Source organism: Polypterus senegalus, chromosome 12 (genome assembly GCF_016835505.1).
Source record: "Polypterus senegalus isolate Bchr_013 chromosome 12, ASM1683550v1, whole genome shotgun sequence".
Taxonomy (NCBI): domain Eukaryota; kingdom Metazoa; phylum Chordata; class Cladistia; order Polypteriformes; family Polypteridae; genus Polypterus; species Polypterus senegalus.
The window spans coordinates 160,405,379-160,427,015 of record NC_053165.1 but is presented as its reverse complement, the minus strand read 5'-3'; the positions used below and the strand labels follow the sequence as shown (position 1 = coordinate 160,427,015).

Below are 21,637 nucleotides of genomic sequence, written 5' to 3'. Positions count from 1 at the left end.
GAGAGTTTGATGGGCAATTACCCATAGGCTCTTAAAAACCGAGGGAGCAATGGAGCCCTAGTGCTAAAAGAGTGCTGAATTAACAGCACAGTATAAAACCATGCCAGAGGCAAGAATAACTGCAGACCCATCTTGATGATTAAATGTTTTGAGGATTACAGCGCATTGCCGCAACCACCCGGATTGGAACCCGAGTGCAGTCGTGCAACGGGTGATACCTCAGCACCACACAGGAACAATGTGGGGTTTTTATATAGTGGAAGGGACTACAAAAAATGCTTTAACCTGTAGAAACGTCACATCCCTACTACAAACGCAACACTTTACAGGTTTATACTTGGTCATGTTTCCCGTAATTTAGAAAGAAGATACTGAACGAAATTCCTTGTATTGATTCGTCTGTCAGTCCTTAGAGTGCTCGACTAAATTAGTCCGTTAGCTCCTTTAGTTCCCCTACCTGATCCTGCATACCAGCATGCCAGTCCTGTGCACTCAGCCCACTTCTTCTACTCCCTCTTCACCCACGGCTGAGCCCCTTTATATCGCTCCAACTCCATCAGAGAGTTAACAGACAAGACCATGATAACAGGACTAATCAATGACAATAAGAGGAGGTTCAGCACCTGACAATATGGTGTGGGCAGACAATAACTTCACCCTCAGCACCAGTAAGACTAAAGAGCTCACTGTGGATTACTGGAAAACTAAAGGCAGCAGATACAGATATGCTCCCATTCATATAAATGGGGCTGAGGTGAAATGTGTTTCCAGCTTCAAATTCGTAGACGTCCAAATTTCTTGGACAATAAAAACTATCAGTCTGGTTAAAAAGGCTCAACAACGACTTTATGTTCTGAGGAGGCTAAACAGAGCCAGCATGTCTCCTCAGATTCTACTGGAACTTTTACTGCTGCACTGTTGAGAGCATTTTGACAAACTGCATTATGGTGTGGTATGACAACTGCTCCCAGATGACAGGAAGGCCCTGCAACAGGTGGTGAAAACTGCCCAGCACATCATCGGCATCTCGCTGCCGATTATCGCTGACCTGCAGCATACATGGCGTTCTGTTTACCCTCCTCCCATCAGAGAGGTGTTACAGGAGTCTTCGGTCCCAAACCAGCAGGCTCAGGAACGGTTTCTTTCATAACACCATCACCATTCTGACCTCTCAACCCTTACAACTCAATATCTGACATTTCTAAATAGCAATAACTTCTGACTGTACTCGATGTATATTTTCACCTGCTTACATACTGTATATCTATTCTATACATAAAAATATTTCATATATCTACATTTATTCATACCATGTATCTGTACTACTGATCAGTATTCATATCTATATACCCTTCCTTATATATACTATTACCTGTAAATTCAAATACCATGTAGATATTCTCATTTGTATGCTGACTTATTGCACCTTACTGTACTACTTGCACCCACTGTCTATTGCAGTGGTCTCAGACTCCAGTCTTGCAGGGCTGCAGGTTTTCATTCTAACCCTGTTCTTAACTGGTGACCAGTTTCTGCTGCTAATTAACTCGTGTTCTTTTATTTTAATTGGCTTTGTTTTTCAAGATTTGTACCCCTGAATTGCTCCATTTCTCTCCTTAAATGGCACCCAAACAGAAATGAAATGTGATGTGAGTGAGCCAACAGAAGACCAACTAAGTCAGGGCCTCAAACTCCAACCAGTTGCTTTATTAGGCGCAGAGTCTTGTCGTTCATTAAACCCGTTCTTTAATTCCATGGCTTGTTGCTGCTCTCATTGTGTAATGGCAGACATTTCTGAAATTGTTGATTTTCTCTTTTCTAAAAGCTCTGGGTACCTGAGCAGAGCGACATTCCTGAGACCTTCACCTTTCTTTATTTTCAGATATTGTATGATGGACTCAGTTTGCTGGTCGTGTTTTGGCTCAGTATGTATTCATTATTGTATGGTTGCTAATTAAGGAAAAAGAAACAATTAAGGGGTCTCAGTCTTCAAGAGCAAATAAAGTAAAATTAATTCAAAAGAAGTTAATTAACAGCAAAAACGGGTCACTAATTAAGAAAAGGGTTAGAATGAAAACCTGCAGCCACAGTGGTCCTCCAGGGCTGGAGTTTGAGACCACTGGTCTACTGCAATGAACTCTACTATTTGCACTTTCTGGTTGGATGCTAAACTTTATTTCATTACACTTGTACAATCGCAATAAAGTTAAATCTAAATCTAATCTAATCTAATCACGCTGTAGCAGATATCGCATACATGCTTGCATGTACTTTTATGGTTTTTCATCCCCATTTGCCATAAAGCCAAAGCATTTCCAGGCACCACTCCGACTGCCCTCTTTGTCAATTGTGTTGGTGAACACTCCGATGATGCTGAAGTTGCCATCTTTTAAAGACCCGTGTGGGTTGAAATGGGGCTGCAACTCCAGTCATGCCAACTGATAGCCTATGAGGCTCCGCTATCAAAAACCAGAGTGAACCAGAGATGCACTTGTAATGCACACCAGAAAATCAATACCATGAAAAGTGAGTATTAAAGTAATTTTAAAATCTCAAAAAAATCAGTACTTGGCGACATTTTGCTATTTTTGACAGACCTACCTCCTGATACCACTTGATTTAGAGGGGACCACAGTATAAAACACAGAGTCCATCACAATTGGGATTACAGCATTATCATTTACTGAATTACACCCTACAAACTGCCACATCTTCCCTGTTCTGCCTTTCAAACAAAGAAAAATATGAGAAGTTGCAACCACTTTTTTTCTACTTTGCTGCAATGTAAATGTAAGGTTCGAAATTGCAAACAATACATTTATTGAAAATCTACCGATTCAGATTTGTTTTTTTTAGACACAGTGGCGGCACATGATTCCCATATTATGCAACATGGAGATATCTCAGCTTACATTCCCTGTGAGACAACTACAAGAAAGAATGAAGGGTCAAAACCATCAATAGACACCGGGTGACAGATTAATGTCAGCCCTTCTGAAAGGCTATAAAATCCAGTTCAAATACCATAGCAGGGATTAGGTGACCATGGGGTTTCTGGGGCAACCAGAGAAGACCTAAATGTTTAAAATCCAACCCACTTTTATATTTAATTATAGAAAAATTCCCCTGTAGGAAGGCAGGTGCAGAAACCATTTTTATTTTAATAATGTGCAAACTGTTTTTGAGGAAGGCTTTCATATGAGGATATCATCTTACCACTTGGGTTCAAGCTGATATTGAATCGGGCAGCATGGTCAGGTTAAATTACCTGCTGTGGCCTATTTAGTGCTCTGTTTTACAGCTCCATTAAACAGAAAAGTATTGTGGAAAATATGTAGCAAGGCGCACAAGAAGGGGTCAGTCATCACAGGGAGCATGTGAACAGGGTTACAGCGCACACAAGCCACTTTCCTCAATTGATTCCTTTCAATCTGGAAGTGGAATAATGTTAAGGTACACATTTAACCTAAAATCATATCTCTCTATTATATAAAAAAAAAATCTTGGAAGGAGACAAGACATGATCTTCTCGGAGAGACACTTACACGTCCCGCAAGAATAAGATTTAACCACGTCCGTGACCGACCGGAAATAAACAATTAAGAGTAGATGACAAAGTAGAATGTCATAAACAATTCAAAAACATTGGTGCGACACACATGCAGAGCAGGTTAGAGATAATAGAAGTACGAAAATTCAAAAGTCTCAAAAAATGGATAGCAAAGATTGCATTAGCGCAAATGGAAAATTAATACTCGGTAAAATAACGGAACAGCAAAAAGAGATTGAATATATTTTTCAGATTTAAACTTTAAGTCGGAGAATTGTAGATCGCCTAATTCGTGTTGCCAGCAAGTTTCAAAAAAAGTTGCCGCGGTATGAAGGCCCGTAAGACAGAGACTTTTAGCATGAGATTCTTTCAAGTCACGCTCTACTTACAACTATTTTCAAACAAGACCACAGTCGTCTAACCTCAGTCGTGTGAATGCTTTTGTCAAACACACTTCCTGTGCTCCTTAGCTCTTATAAGTTTAATCAGGACAATAATTTTATACTTTGTAGATGACACATCAACGACTAAGCAAAGAAGAAAGAGCAGGAGCAAACATGCAAAAAAGTCATTTCATTTATTAGAGAGAAAGAAACGATATTCACTCAGGGGCAGTTATACGCTGAGTTGTCACGACGAAAGTCCAAACACAGAATAAAAATTCAGCCCGATATTGACAAAATTAATTCCAAATAGTGTTTATGCATATTTAACAATTCCCACGACAATAATTTCTTTAAATTGTATATCCGATAAACCAAAACCAGGGGTGGGCGAGCGAAACAAGCAGAGGGTGGAGCCCCCTACTACAGACTAAAGCAAATCAAATATGGTAAGAGGCAGAATAACATCTGACAAATCAAAGTATTTAATCATTCAAGCACTGCATGGTGACACAGCGATTAGCACTGCTGCCCAATGTATCCACCATGTTAACAGGCACCATCGATGTACCATGGAAAGTCCACCTTATGAGAAGGATTCAGGAGTGGAGGTGGACTCGATGTTATCAACTTCCAGACAGTGTGCTGAAGCCATTAAGAAGGCTAAGAGAATGTCAAGTTATATAGCGCCCTGATGTGTGCAGTACAAGTCCAAGGCAGGGCCGTCTTAACAGCAAAAGCAGTGCACTGGGGCCCCTACCTACATAGCCACTCAGCAAGTCACAACATATATAGATTAGCATGGGGCCCCCGGACAACTGCCCAGCATGTCCATGCATTAAGACGGCCCTGGTCCAGGGAGGTTCTGCTCAAGCTTTATACCACACTGGTGAGGCCTCATCTGGAGTTCTGTGTGCAGTTTTGGTCTCCAGGCTACAAAAAAGACATAGCAGCACAAGAAAAGGTCCAGAGAAGAGCAACTGGACTGATTAGAGGGCTACAGAGGATGAGTTATGAGGAAAGATTAAAAGTGCTGGGCCTTTACAGGAGATGAAGAGACCACCTGACTGAAGTGTCTAAAATTATGGAATTAGTCCAGTGGGTCAAGACAGTGACATTAAAATGTGCTCAACAAATGCTGGATAAGTGTAAATTTTGCCAATACATTAGAAAGTTTTTTCTTTACAGAGACACCCACTGGCACATGGGAGAAATGACCAGGCAGTGTGGTGGACGGTAAGACTTTACAAACCTTGAAAACATTGACTTGATGTTATTTTGGAAGATTTAAGTGGATAGGACTGGCGAGCTTTGTTAGACTGAATGGCCTGTTCTCATCTAGATTGTTCTAATGTTTGTTTAGTATCCAGGACCCAGGTTTTGCTTACATGAAGTACATTTCCCTATGTGTGCTTGAGATTTTCTATGGATACTCCCGTTTATCCACCACCCTACCCCACATCTTCAATGGCTTCTATGTTGTGTTAACTGGCAGTTCTAAATTAGACCCATTTGAGTGTGTGCAAGTGGGTCCTGCACTGGACATGCACTCTGCCCAGTGGCCCTTCCCACTGTGGATTTGCCTACAACCTTGAATTTTTTTTTTTTTTTTTTCCAAAGTTTGAAATGTTATATTAAAATATCCGCTTTCACCATAACTTTATAGCTTGTTCTGGACTCCCAATAGCCTGTGTGTTTAGAACTATACTTGCTCTAATGCTGCATTTATGTACCACTGGGGGAGTTGGGCGGATGTGCTGATTACAGGGACAGAAGTTTCCACGGTATGAAATGTTATATGAACATGCTTCGAAGTGGAAACAACACTACCAGAAATAACATATTTGCAAATTAATGTTGTCCTCACTATTATTCAATAAAATAAAAAAATAATGTTGGGCAGAAATTGCATTTTAGTGGTTACATTACATTTGGAGATGTGCAGTACTCTTGAAATGTGTTTAAACGTTGCTTTTTACTTTCTCACACACACACACACACACACAACAAAAAGGTAATCCCTAAGTGATTTTTGTGCAGACCAAGAAGTAAAAGAGCAACCACAATGCATTAGTATAAAAACATGGAAGTGGAAATTCATGTGAAAACATTAATCCATCCATTTTCCAACCCGCTCAATCCAAACACAGGGTCACGGGGGTCTGCTGGAGCCAATCCCAGCCAACACAGGGCACAAGGCAGGAACCAATCCCGGGCAGGGTGCCAACCCACCGCAGGACACACACAAACACACCCACACACCAAGCACACACTAGGGCCAATCCACCTAACCGGCATGTCTTTGGACTGTGGGAGGAAACCGGAGCGCCCGGAGGAAACCCACACAGACACGGGGAGAACATGCAAACTCCACACGGAGGACCCGGGAAGCGAACCCGGGTCTCCTACCTGCGAGGCAGCAGCGCTACCACTGCGCCACCCGTGAAAACAAAAAAATCTAATCAAATGTTATTTGCTATATACAACTGTGCACACAATACAATATGTAGTGAAGGCTGAGTTACAGCAAATGAATTAAAAAAAAAAACACAAACACGAGTGTCTGCTTTGGATAATAACAGAACTGCTGCCCCCTGATAACAGGCTTATAGGCGGCAGTAAGATGACAATGAAGACAGAAGGTGAGATGTCACAAACGGCATCTCTCAAAATCTCCACATCACATGACCAAAGCATTAGCTGTCACGTCACTCAATGTCCCCAAGAACTATTCAGCAATTATCTCACACTCCCTGTCTATGTGGGTCTTTGTCTAAGGTCAGTTTCCCATATTTCAAGTCAAAAGTGTTTTCTTCACAAACACGGTATATGGATTTCTCATGCAAAATAGTTTTCTAAAATTAAATACTTTCTATACATTAAAAAAAATACCTTGCCCACACTGACGTTTTACATTGCAGGACATGGGGTACAGAGGAAATGCATAAAAACTTAATCGAATATGACCAAGTCAGTTGTCGAGTATTGACCTGCATCTTGCGATTACAAACACATTGTAAAATACTTTATACCAGGGCTGTGGAGTCGGAGACAATTTTGGGTACCTGGAGTCGGGGACAAAGTCGGCAAAAATGTACACACCCCTAATAAATTAAAATTGTAAAGTTCAAATGTCTCATTTCACAAACAATAGTCATAATTCAGTACTTCTCTGGGGCGGCACGGTGGCGCAGTAAGTAGCGTTGCTGCCTCGCAGGTTCACTTCCTGGGTCCTCCCTGCATGGAGTTTGCATGTTCTCCCCATGTTTCCACCCACAGTCCAAAGACATACAGGTCAGATGCACTGGTGATTCTAAATTGTCCCGTGTGTGTGCCCTGCAGTGGGCTGGCGCCCTGCCCTGGGGTTATTTTCTGCCTTGCACCCTATGTTGGCTGGGATTGGCTCCAGCAGACCCCCGTAACCCTGTGTTAGGATATAGCGGGTTAGATAATGGATGGATGGATAAGTACTTCTCTGATGTAAGAATAAAGCCGAGTGCATAGTTGTGTTACTACTAGTGTGAAGTTCAGATGAGCTATTATACAATCGGACGTTCTTGTAATCTGGATTATGGTACATTACAAAAAGTGTTTTCATTTTATTTAAGAAATCATGTGTTTAACAAGTTCATGTGAGTGTAAACAAGTGTAATGATGTAGGTGGAGGTGTGTGCTATAGCCTGATGTGTCTTCAGGGGTTCTTGTCTTTTTTTTTTAAACTGGCCAATACGGTACAGAGTCAGCTCCCTAGCCAGTAGTTCTGTGGTCAAATGACGTGTATGTTGGTTGCCTTCCTTCAATCAACATGGAAAATACATTAGCATATTAAATACAGAGGAGTTGGAGTCGGGGAGTCGGAGTCAGAGTAGAAGGATTTATCTACCGACTCCACAGCCCTGCTTCATACATGTCACTTTTGAACACAAAACCACCAATATTATGAGATCCTGCCATTTTAAAGGAAGACCAGCTAGGCGTGATAAGCTCAACACTTTGTCTTCCTGGCAACAACCTTTCAACCTGACCCCTCTGGGGGTGTGGTTTCCTCTCCAAGACCAAATCACAGTAAACTTTTCATATCATGTGGATGGTTATGTTTTGATTTTTTTCCCTTATCTATGTGAAAACTCGCACAAGTGAATAGAAAACATACCCTTTTACAGGGACAATGGTGGGATTAGGAATATGTGATAAAATGATTATTTGCAGATTTCTTTTGTTGTCATAAACATTCGTCAGAAACCGACTTTGCTTGTAAAATGGACGTATTTACTAAGTTTTTAAGCTTTTCATTTGTACGCCATAACCATCATTACCAATTACCAGAGCAAGTAAGATATAAATATCCACAATATACACACAATTATATATATATATATATATATATATTATATACACAATTTTGTAAGGGAAATGATATATACCATGTGTGTGAAAAAATAACTGACTTCTGAATTCTGAGCACTTCCTTTAAAATGCGGACTCTACATTGGTCCCATGTAAGAATAGACCAACCCCTGCGTTGTCCCAGTACCCCATCTAGGGTTGATTCTTGCCTTGTTTCATATGCTGCTAGGTTAGCCACCCCAACTCTGAAATGGATTAAGTGTGTTTGACAATGTTATTAACTAAGTGAGATGAATTAAGCAAACTAAACAAACACAGTAAGTTAAAAAAAAGTGGTGACTAGAAAAAAAAATGCTTGCCAAAACTATCAATTGATGGTCACCAAATTTAAACATTATGCCCGCGTCCGCCCCCCTTCCCATCAAACCCCGTTAATTTGTGTTATCTTTTTATGGTTTTCTCTGGTGTTTACAGTTAAACATATAGGGTCGTCCAGATCTAATTATGCAGCTTTCATTACGCTATAACTTAAGTTTATTACATAGAGAATTCACAAAAAATTATTTTTGTTGCCGATCTATGGCAGTACCTGCTCTGCATTCCAAAATGGCGGGGAGACGGTTGTCAGTCGAACAGCAGTGCGATGTATTCGCCTTTTCATAACTGCATAATTAGATCTGCACCACCCTGTATTGTGGCCTGTTAGCACATGGTCTGTGAGTACTTGCATATTGCATGTGTGTATGGTGGGTACAGATAAGAATTCCCCCCTTCAAAATATTCCCATTTTTCTGCTTTACAGCCTTAAATGAAAACACACAAACTAATATTTTTTCCAGCTTTACTATTTCCATTGCGGTTACTGTCTTCCTTCCACCTGTGCTCAGTTGTAATGAGTGTGATCAGTGAAGCTGTTCCTGGTCCATTCATTCCCTTGCTTGGCAGAGCAACTGACAGCAAACAACTGACTACGAGTGGCAGGCCACTTTCAGAAGATCTCAGGGATAGTTGTGGACAGGCATAAGGTATGGAGACAAAAAAATCTCAAAGGCTTTATCAATCTCAAGGAGCCCAGTAAAGTCCATAATAAAGAAGTGTTTGGCACTACTAGGACCCTCCAAACTGGATGGATGAGCAAGGAGGAAAAAGGTAAGAGAGGCCAATGGCGACTTTGAAAGAGTTACAGGATTTGTTGGCAAAGAGTGGTCAATAATGGTGTGCCTGTGACAACAATTTGACAAGCGCTCCACAATTGTGACTTGTTCAGGAGGGTCGCACTTCTCAAGAAAGGCCACATTAAGGCTTGTTTGAGCTTTGCCAGAATGCACCTAGATGATTCTGATGCCAAGTGGAGAAAGGTCTTACGGTCAGATGAGACCAAAATCAAACTCTTTAGCCTCAATGCAAAAGAGAACATCAATGCAGCTCACTATCCACAACACACCATACCTTCAGTAAAGCATGGAGGGGACAGCATCCTGTTGTGGGGGGCCCGGGGCTCTCGTTAGGGTAGAAGGAAAAATAGATGGGGCAAAATCCCATCAAATTCTTGAGAAAAACCTGCTGCCCTCTGCCAGAAAGCTGAAGATGGTCAAAATGTTCACCTTTCGACACGACAACGACCCGAAGCACACAGCAAAACTGACCACATAGTGGCTGAAGGAGAAAAAAAGTGAATGTCCTGGCGTGGCCGGTCAGAGACCAGACCTAAATCCCATTGAAAATCTGTGGAAAGATTTGAAGATAGCAGACCACCAACGCTCACCATCCAATTTGACCGAACTTGAACAGTTCTGTAGAGAAGAGTCAGCAAATATTACTCAATCTAGATGTGCAAAGCTGATAGAGAAGAATTCCAACAAACTCAAGACTGTCATTAAAGCAAAAGGGGGGTCAACAATATAACGGGGGGGTGTGATCTTTTATTAATCTCAGTAGGTCTTGTTTTTGACTTTTTATAATTCTTCGGAACTGTAGCTGTGACATCTTTTACTTGGATGTTAGAGGTTGCATTGAGTAAGTAAAGCTGGGAAGAAATATTTTTTGTGTGTGTTTTCATTTAAGGCCGTAAAGCAAAAAAATGGGAATATTTTGAAGGGGGGGGGGATTGTTTTTATACCCACTGTATGTGTGTGTGTGTTGTCTTTCTGACACTCTTCTCTTCCCACCACATTGTCAGTGGCATACAGGTTTTAGCAACTCCAAATCAGACCAGCCTGGGTGTAACCGTGATTGGGTCCTGCCTTACATCCAAGTTCTAAGTTCAACAAGTCTGTGATGACCAGTGTGATAATCTGGGCAGGAAATATCATTTTAAGAGAAACCTAGCAAATTAACAAGCTAATTAAAATGGAACACACACTCTCAACCCACTGGAGGAAGTAACTGAAGACGGAACAAAAAACAAAACTGATGGCCATTATGAAAACTGCTGCACATCCTCTGACACACCAGCACTGAGGACTTTCAGCCAATCAATTACTCAGTAGAAGTATGTCAGGAAACTACACTGATGCAGCCATTTTTCATCTTTAACCAAGTCATAAAAGTTTTCTTTCTTTTTAGTCATTCTTGTGTGTATCTGTTTGGTATAATTTATGTATTTGTTAATTAAGCTTCAATAAAAAGCTATGTGCTAATATTCTATTTACAGTATGCCCCTACAAACTGAAGTGGATACGTTTTCAAATAAATGACGGATAATCTAGAATCCGTTGAATCACTAGAGAGGATCCTGAATAGCATACAGGCTTGTGCAGATTTATGGCAGATGAAATTTTATGTAAATGGAAAGTATAACAAATTGGAAGTAAAAATTGCAGATCGGAGTACACAATGGGAGGTCTGAAACTCGACAGTACCCCTTAAGAGAAGGGCACGGGACTCCTTGTGGATTCCTCACTATCATCCTTCAGGCAGAGTACAGAAGTAATTAAGACAGCTAACAGGATGGTAGAATGTTTGGTTATACAGCTCCCAGATGTGCAGAGTACAAGTCAAAATGAGGAGACGCTTTAAGTTTTATAACACGCTGGTTAGGCCGCACCAGCAGTACCATATTCAGTTTTGGTCTCTGGGCTATAAAAAAGATAAAGCAGTGCCTGGGAAAGCCCAGAGGAGAGCGACTAGGCCGATTCCAGATCCGCAGAGTAGGAGTTAAGTGGAAAGACAGAAGGAGTTAAACTTTTTCAGTTTAATTAAACTAAGAATAAAGGACATGTCAAATTAAACGACTCCTCCAGAGATTTTCAGTCATAGCCTTCACTGACATTATCTTAGGCGGGTCGGAGGAAGTCGGCAGCACGCTTCTGTGAAGGCCAGACATGCCCTGGGACTCAAGTCCAACTAATCTGCGACTCGCACTGACAAAATCAAACAGGTCTGACTTTGTCTTTAGTCATGGGAGTGGGCTCTATGTGCATGAAGGCTGACAACTAATGAATGGAAGTACAATTCATATAATGCAGCAACAAGGAATCAGGCACTTCGGACTTCACAAACGAAAAAAAGAGACTTGTTGGTTTTGTGTGTTATGTACCAGGACAGGAAGGAAAAAGGTAAACAAAGGCCGAGGACTCCGGTAAAATTTGTGCTATCTGTTAATCCTTCATATTGCCATAGTGCAACTACCATTACGAAGCACACGATTGGCTGTCATAAGTAGAGGCAAGCATGACTGCGCTGGAAGGACAGTAAATGTGACATGTCCAGCAATTATCAGTCATTTAAAATGACATGACCTGGCAAAGAGTTCAGCAACTGTTCTCAACAAGTCTGACACACCCCATGACTAGAAGTCACATAATGTGACATTGGCCAGAATATAATCTTAAACAGCACAAGGTGTAGCATTCAAGTTAAAGGAGGTTATGCTTACGCGTTGTAATTTACTAGGGAGGCCGTACCTGGAGTACTACGTACGCTTTTGGTCTCTGAGCTACCAAAAAAAAAAAAAAAGAAAGCAGGGCTATAAAAAAGTCCAGAGAAGTGCAACCAGGCCGCCTCCAGGACTGCAGGGGATGAGTTACGAGGAACGATTAAAGTAGTTAAAAACTTTTTTTTGTTTAAGTAAAAGGAGATTAGGAGGTGACATGATTGAAATTATGGAAGGAATTAGTACAGTGGATCAATTCTGTTTAATTTAAAAACGAGTTCAGAAAGAACACGGAGGGCAAAGTTTGAAAACTGTCAAGTGCAAATTTTGCACAAAAATTGGAATGTTTCTTCACACTCAGAAAGAACTCCAGACGCATGGAGTAAGTGACCAAGTAGTTTGGTGGACTTGAAGGAATTAAGTGGATAGGAGAGGCGAGCTCTGTTGGGCTGAAAGGCCTGTTTGCATCAAACGTTTTTCATATGTTCTAATGACTCTGAAACAGATGCCCAGTTTTCATTATACTGATTTAAAAATTACTACTTAATTGCTTATTACCACTATTAAATCCTAATCATTAGCTGCTAACACATCATACTTCCTTCACAAACCCCCATGGCCCAATCTGCACCACATCACATCACTCCAGGACAGGATTTTTTAAACTGTAGGTCACAATCCAAAATGGCCACCGTTGGATGGTGAACTACTGATGTACTTAATGGTAATGGGTCACCATGAGTTCATTAAGCAATTGATATCACTGCGACAATCATCCACGATTCTCCAAGGGGAATCCACTCTGACAATCGCCCAAGCGTTCAACAATGAATGAGTCTCAAAGACACTAAAACGAGGAAGATTGGACCATGAAAATAAAAAGCAGCTTAACAAACTCTGCTCTAGGCGGTCTTCATTAACCATTATATCACTGACAAAAGGACCTGCATTGTTGGGTCAGGTGCATTGACTTGTAGAGCTGTTAGGAAAACTAGAAACATTACAACAAGAATGGGCCTTTCAGCCCAACTAGCTCTTCCATTCTATTCACCAGATGGTCCAAACTAACATCAAGTTGAGACCGGATGGTCCCTAAAGAACAACTCTCCACCACACAACATGGTAATTTGGCCCATGTGTCTATGGCTCTTTGTGTGAAATCTGTCTTTAAGTGGTAACACTTAACACATCTGTTTAGATACAGCAAAAATGCATCTATTACTCATTTACTCTTAAGACCTTAACAAAGACTTCTGTCAGTGATAAAGACGCTAACAAGGCCTCAGTTTAGCGGTTATTCACCTCAGAGCAACGCGGCTTACTAAAATAACCACTGGGGAATGGGCAGAGGCGGCTCAAGCGAGACATGTTCCCTTAATGTTTCATACTTCAGTACAAGACCTAGGAATCCTTCATATTCCAAAGTAATTTTACCAGCATATCAGAGGCTCTTAAAATGCCACGCAGCCCAGAGATATAAAAGATCAGTAAAGCGGCTGTCTAAGTGCAATTAAGACGAGGAGCCTTTGCTAAGGTCTTGTTACAGAAAAGTAAATGAATGTTTGTTTCTGTACCTAAAGTGCTACCCCTTCAATCTACAACTCTGTCCCTGTGTTTTTGTTGTAGAATTTATTTTTAAAGTAACAACTGAAATCTATTGCACTAATTCCATTTTAAAATTGTAAACACTTCAATCATGTCCCCTCTTAATCTCCATTTGTTTAAAGTGAAACCTCCTTCAATCTCTCCTTGTCACTCTTACCTCTTAGTCTAGGAATCGGCCTAGTCGCACTGCGATGTCCTTTTTGTAATCTGGAGACCAAAACTGCACACAATACTCCAGCTGGGGCCTCACTGGTGTGTTCTATAATTTGAGTATCACCAGCCATGACTTGTACTCCACCCATTCTGACTCATAACCCAACGTTGTTAGCTCCCGATTGCTTCTGTACATCGTCTTGATGTAGATAGTGGATGCAGGGGTGGATCTACTACGAAACAAATGAAGTTTAAACTTCAGGGCCCCTAATCCCGGAGGGGTCCCAGAAGTGACTTTAGTCCACACTGCTTACAACTTTTGGATGTCTATTGTATGAGAAGGGATTATTAAAAAATAACATTAATAATATAGTGTAATACAATAAAAAACAGTCTACAGTACAAGGGTGGTGTACCATGTTAGCCATTACAGATGTAGTGAAAAGTCAAGTATAATTTATTTACTAAAAGTTATTAGTTAGCCAATAAAAGGTGTCATTTTGCTTGACTTCTCATTACAATAAAAAACAGTTAAGCAAAACTCAAAAGTTTATTCAGGTATCATGAAGGCTAGCTGAAAACAAAAGAAAAAACAAAATCGGGAGTGCTCTCCTCTAAACTTTCTCGTATACTCAGATATGGGGATGGATATTTGACAATCTTTATATTATGTACATTAAAGAACCATCAACAACAAATCAAATGAATAATATATCGAACAATTATTATAAAACTAAAGTTGAATAAATCAGACTCTGTAGCTGCATGAATAAAAGTTAAAGTACCACTTCCGGTTAACGGAAACCGCTCATAAGTCGATAGAAATCTACGTTCTGTACCTAATACTTGTATTTGGTTGACCAAAGTGAAAGTGTACTTTAATTATCGTGTTCACACACACACACACACAGATATAATACCATTTATGGAACTTTTTCATACTCAGAGAGCTCTAAAACATCGAGATTCATCAAAATCTCGAAATAGAATTTTTGGACGACTATAATACTTTCCCAATACTTCGTATATAATAAAGTAAAATGTGCTCAAATTAAGGATGTTTAATATATTTAATACTGTATATTATATACTGTAATTATAAATAATTTAAAACACTATTAAAATTTATGGCAAAAATTAAATTTATTGAAGTTATTTATGCCTTTCACAAGCCATGAAGCAGAAAGGAATTTTTCAAAGCTATCCTATATAAAGAACAAATTTTGGTCTACTGTGAATTAAGAACTTTTAAATTCTTTATTCTTAATTCAATGTCTCAAGAAAATGGCACTGCAAGGAAGCTCTCATAGGACAAAACTGTATGTGAATATGTTGCTATAAGAAATAAAATTCGGACATGAGCGCCAGTAGGGTTTGTGCCCCTAGGAACCAAGTTACCCAAACTATTCAATAACATTTGATTAACTATTTACCGCTGATCTTTCTGATCGTAAAATAGGTCATTACAACAGCAACTGACAAGAATACAGAATGAATTGCAGAATTACAGTATTTAAGAGTTACTTGAGAGTGCATCTTTTTCTTGCATGATTTGGCTCAAAAACTAATCAACACATCATCGTCTCATAACTGGCTTAAGTTTCGAGTTTGGTATTTTTCTGTCCAGCTGTTTTAGCTCCAGACCGCCCTCAAGAAACTGATGCACAGAGACAGACAAACAAGCACACATTTATCGGCGAGATATCGATGTTTTCGGTATCACGGGACCCTAAAACGTCAAGATCTGTCGAAAACCAGAGATTTAAATTTTTGAGGACCTTAAAACGTCAAGATATGTCGGCAAGGGCAGCACGGTGGCGCAGTGGTAGCGCTGCTGCCTCGCAGTTAGGAGACCCAGGTTCGCTTCCCGGGTCCTCCCTGTGTGGAGTTTGCATGTTCTCCCCGTGTCCGAGTGGGTTTCCACTGGGCGCTCCGGTTTCCAAAGTCCAAAGACATGCTGGTTAGGTGGATTGGCGTTTCTAAATTGGCCCTAGTGTGTGCTTGGTGTGTTTGTGTGTGTCCTGCGGTGGGTTGGCACCTTGCTCGGGATTGGTTCCTGCCTTGTGCCCTGTGTTGGCTGGGATTGGCTCCAGCAGACACCCGTGACCCTGTGCTCGGATTTAGCGGGTTGGACGATGGATGGATATGTCAGAAACCGGAGATCAAAATTTCTGAGGACCCTAAAATGTCAAGATCTGTTGAAAACCAGAGATCAAAGTTTTTGACAAATCTAAAGTGTTCGCTTCTCACTCACAGACGATAAGTTATGGTGGGGAGGGCACAAAGCAAAAAAGTTTTGTAAAATGTACTTCATGTAGTATGTTTTCGCAAATAGTGCTGAAAATAAGATTATATTGACGTTGGTCTTTTCTGTGTTTAATTTTGTCATTGTAAAATATAACATTTGCCTAATTTGAAACCACCCATGAGTCAAGCTATAAGGCACAGGAAATTTTGGTACCACTTTAGATTAGGTGTCCCAAATACGCAGGTACTTAAATGGTAAGTATAGTGTAACTACTGAGTAACTAAGTTGTTATTACCTTGTACTTACTGTGCAATGCAGTGTGATAAGTATAAGGAGTATAATTAAGTACTCGGTTGTAATTGTAATTCCACAACTTTCTTTATAAGAATGTGTGTATATAAATTGTGGATTATTACAACTGAATACTTAATTAGACCATTACACTGTACTACACAGTAATTACAAGGTAATAACACCTAGTTACTCTGTAATTACACAGGTAATTTACCTGGTAAGTAGAGTGTATTTGGGCCACCTAAAGTGACACAAAGATTTTTATTCACACCGGTGACTTTGACATGTAAGATAACACTGCACTGCAATTTTAATTCGAATCTTTGTGACACAAAAAAAAAAAAATGCGTTAATCTGCCATGCAGCAACCCCACAAAAGAAGATAAAGAGAGGTTACCCAGACTGTATTGCTGGTTGTGAAGGGGTCCCCATAACAGTTCAAGCTTCAGGGCCACCAATGTAGGGAGGACTCCACAGTCCTTCTCATAAGGTGCAGGTATGGCTTTGGACTTCAAAACCCAAAGGTTGTGGGTTCAAATCCTGCTACTGAACTTGTCTGACCATGACTCTGGGACCTGTCTGGACTCCAAGAAAGAAAACAAAAGAAACGTAACCAACTGTATCTCTCTCACATGTTGTAAGTTACCTCAAATGAAGGCATCCGCCAAATAATAAGTGATGATAATAATAATTTGAAAAAGGTGCACTTTTCAAGTTTCAAACCTCCCATTGTATTGCTGAGATCCAGCAGGGAAAAAAATGGAACGCTGTTTCTTTAAATCAATTTACATTTCTTGATCTCAACATTAGCATATTGGTTTACATGGGCGTAGAATTTAAAAAGAATTCTTTAAAAATAGGTTGTCAACTAAGACGACATAGTGTGAATGACGGAAACGGGTGGCCCATGCGGCTGAACAGTCAGTCAAAGTGTAAAGTATCCGTAAAAATGAAGCTGAGAAAAGGCGGCCTCTTTCTTTTTGACTACTAAAGAAGGGAGAACGCATCGTGGTGGTAAGCGAGCTAGCGGCCGTCCGGCCCGCCGGCTCTCTATGCCCGGCCCTACAAGCTCACCGTAACCCTTTTTTTTCTCCTGCCGATCAGCCATCCCTTTGGGATTCCCCGCTCCGCTGACATTTCTGCGCTGTTACGGGAGGAGGTGGAGGTGGACGGCAAGGAGGAGGAGGAGTGCGTCTCAGCCTCCCGCATGTGAACGGCGCGGTAACTTTCTCTGGTTTCGCAGTCGCGCTTTTGTTCCTCAGACCATCACCGAGCCCAGCTTCCCGCGCGCGGCGGCCCTTTTTAATTAGCGCATCGGCAGACTCTTAAAACACGAGGAGGCGTAGCGCACGGGTGAACGGTAGGCACGTTTACAGAACAATAATACCAACACACCGGGACCGAATGCTCCCCGTGCAGCCACTGGCCTGTTGTGCGATTTTATATCTGCTGCTTCTTCTTACGGAAGTGCGAGTCCACGCTACAGCGCCTGTCCATTCTCTGTCTGCCCGTCTGTCTCGCTTCCTCTCCCGCTGGCTCTTTTTTATTGTGCGTGTTTGCTTATTTGTTTGACTGACTGGAGTCGCGCGATGTCGCTTAACAGGGTGACCCGCTCGCACCGATGAACAGTCGGGACGGCCGGTCGGTTCACACTACTTACTGTTGCACAGGGCTATCAGGGCGGCGTCCTGCGTAGTTTTCACCTCCAGCTTCAGCGGTTGCTGCTCCGAGTGCCGCTGAATTTCTCCATTTGCGTCGCCGATGGTGAGGAGCCGCACGCCCGGGAACACGGACACCGCCATCTTCGAACTTGGAGGAGAGCCGGAGCGACACGCCGAGGAGGAGAAGGATGATGAGGAGCGCTACTGTTCACAAGGGGGCGGGGAGGGGAGGGGAGGGGAGTGAGAGCGAAAGCGCGAGGCACCCGCAGCGCCACGCAGCGGTCGGACCTGGGAATAACAGCGCCTCCAGTGACGGTCGTGCGCGTCGTCTGCTTTTCTTTTTCATCTTCTTTTTCTTGCCAAGTGAATCATTTAAACAAGCTTATCACGATTAATTGGCTCATTTCCTGAAGTCTCAGATTCTAATACAGGGTCTTAGGGGACCGGAAACAGACCAGGTGATGTGGAACACAAACCAGGAACCAGTTCATGAATGAATTAATCATTGATATGCTTCTTCTTTTTATAAAGCCCTTCCCACTTTCGTTTGGGGTCGCTATATTGGACCAGACTAATGTCTGTTATATACTTCCTCACCTGATGCCTCTTATGTTTCATGCAGGGTTCCTCCCCTGGTGTGTGTTCAAATCAGGGGTGTCACTAGCTTTAGTAGTCATTAGGGGGTCTAGTACCCCGCACTCTCGCTAGCTGCTTCTTGTTCCACTTTGGGTCATCATACAGTGGAAGAATGATGGGAGAGTTTTAGGATCCCCTGTGGAGGTTCGCATCCATGCATGACAGTACGTTAAGAGGGAGGGGGGTCCTGGCGCTGTGTTTCTCATCCATTCTGGTGTTGTGACCCACTTTTTTCCATGTTAAGTGTATTCATAACCCTTTGATGACTTGAGCACAATTGCCAGAGCCTGGGGTGGGGTGCCTATGAACACCAGGGCTTTCCCCCTTAATAAGTCGAGTGTGATCAAGCGCAATCGTCGGAGTGGTGACCCACTGCCATCATAAACAACAGCAACTTGTGACCCACTGGTGGCAACCCACTCAAGCTGAGGAACACTGCTTTGCACCATTAAATTGAGTGGGGTGGGGGATTCTCTCGAATATAAGGGTCCTGGACACCTGACAGTAGTAGCTAAAGCCCCAGAAGCACCTCCAATGATGCCACTGGTTCAAATTCCTTTTTTATGTCCTTTTAGTTCATGTTTCATGTTTTGTTTATGATGATACTAGCTGTCCGCAGCGGTTCCACGTAGTAGTGATACAGGACACAATAAAAAAAAAAATGTAATCATTTGTATTGAGAAGAATTTATATTGATAGCTTTCGTATCCGAGGGCCACTCGATATACAATATTTTTTGGTTTTGCTATTGGGGCGAGAATGCAGCTGTGATCTCTTTGGCAAAAATGTAAAAAGCTGGCATCTATCTTTGGTCAAGTGAAAGGTGGGTACACTCTAACATCAAACGCTGGCACTGTATCTGATTGTGTTCAGCACTGATGGGAGAGCGTCCGCAGCGTGGGGAGAAAAGCGCGTGGCCGTGATATCTCTGCCAATGAGCAGCTACCGTCTAAAACACACGTAGCTGTGATCTCTATCTCAAAAACATCAAACGTTACTCCTTAACAATCTGTAGGTGATAATGTCTGCTGAACAAACGGGTGTCGCCAACCAAGCGGAGGTGACGTGCGCTCCAACATGTGGCGCGAGGTAGAGCTACTCAAACCGAGGCAGGCGTGTGAGTGAAGAGGGCTCCGCCCAGCTCCCCACTCCTGAGGTCCCGCCTCCCCCTGTCCTCGGCTTGCAACCTCTTTCTCGGATTCGTGCAAATAAATTGTTGGCGCAAGCAAGCTGTGATACTTAGCACAATGAGAGAAGTCACAAAATCAACCGGAATGTTCAAGCAAATTCTAGAAAAAAACCCGATCTAAATCCGTTAAGTAGTTCTCTCGTGAAAAGCAGACAGAAATACAGACAGACATTGGCTTTATATACTCAGCAAAAAAAGAAACGTCCTCTGACTTTCAACTGTTTTTACTTTCAGTAAACTTAATGTGTAAATATTTGTATGAACACTAAAAGAGTCAACACCATAAGACATAAACTAAAAATGTTTCACAATGTGTCCCTGAATGAAGGGAGGCTCAAAATCCAAAGTACCAGTCAGTATGTGGTGTGGCCACCAGCTGCTTGAAGAACTGCAGTGCATCTCCTCCTCGTGGACTGGACTGGATTTGTCAGTTCTTGCTGTGAGATGTTACCCCACTCTTCCACCAAGGCACCTGCAAGTTCCTGGACATTTCTGGGGGGAATGGCCCTAGCCATCGATCCAAATCGATCCTGCTCCAGGGTACAGGCCTCGGTGTAACGCTCATTCCTTCGACGATAAACACGAATCCGTCCATCACCCCTGGTGAGACAAAACCGGGACTCATCAGTGAAGAGCACTTTTTGCCACTCCTGTCTGGTCCAGCGAAGGTGGGTTTGTGCCCATAGGCGGCGTTGTTGCTGGTGATGTCTGGTAAGGACCTGCCTTACAACAGGCCTACAAGCCCTCAGTCCAGCCTCTCTCAGCCTATTGCAGACAGTCTGAGCACTGATGGAGGGATTGTGTGTTCCTGGTGTGACTCGGGCAGTTGTTGTGGCCATCCTGTACCTGTCACGCAGGTGTGATATTCGGTTGTGCCGATCCTGTGCAGGTGTTGTTACACGTGGTCTTCCACTGCGAGGATGATCAGCTGTCCTTCCTGTCTCCCTGTAGCGCTGTCTTAGGCGTCTCACAGTGCGGACATGGCAATTTATTCAGCAGTCCTCATGCCTCCCTGCAGCAGGCCTAATGCACGTTCACGCAGATGAGCAGGGACCCTGGGCATCTTTCACAGTCGGTAGACGAGTCTCTTTAGTGTCCTGCGTTTTTAGAACTGTGACCTTAAATGTCTACTTTCTGTAAGCTGTTAAGGTCTTAACGACCATTCCACAGGTGCATGTTAATTAATTGATTATGGTTAATTGAACATGCATGGAAAACATTGTTTAAACCCTTTACAATGAAGATCTGTAAAGTTATTTGGATTTTTAAAACATTATTGTTGAAATACACAGTCCTGAAAAGGGACGTTTCTTTTTTGCTGAGTATATATATATATATATATATATATATATATATATATATATATATATATATATATATACACAGTATATATTGCGGTGGGCTGGCACCCTGCCTGGGGTTTGTTTCCTGCCTTGCGCCCTGTGTTTGCTGGGATTGGTTAGGATATAGCGGGTTGGGTAATGGATGGATATACTGTATATATATATATATATATATAGTTTGTAATGCTTATACAAGGCCAGATTAAGACCCCAAAGGCCCCAGGGTATCTTACACACACACAATTTTAACAATAAAACAAGATAGTGCCCTTTAGAGATTTGATTGTACAGTCAATTCTGTATTATAACAAGCTTCCCAGCTTGGAGATCTGATCGCAACATTAATCGTTCATT

The 21,637-nt window shown here is 41.9% G+C and overlaps 1 protein-coding gene across 1 annotated transcript in view; it reads right to left on the bottom strand.

Moving 5' to 3' along the window:
• Nucleotides 1-18,327, bottom strand: part of carm1 (coactivator-associated arginine methyltransferase 1) — a 55,461-nt gene extending 37,134 nt beyond the window's left edge. The window contains exon 1 of the mRNA XM_039770530.1: nucleotides 18,115-18,327. Coding sequence (XP_039626464.1) covers nucleotides 18,115-18,256 — 142 coding nt within the window. The 5' untranslated portion in view covers nucleotides 18,257-18,327. The remainder of the gene's footprint in view (nucleotides 1-18,114) is intronic.
• Between the last annotated feature and the right edge of the window lie 3,310 nt (nucleotides 18,328-21,637).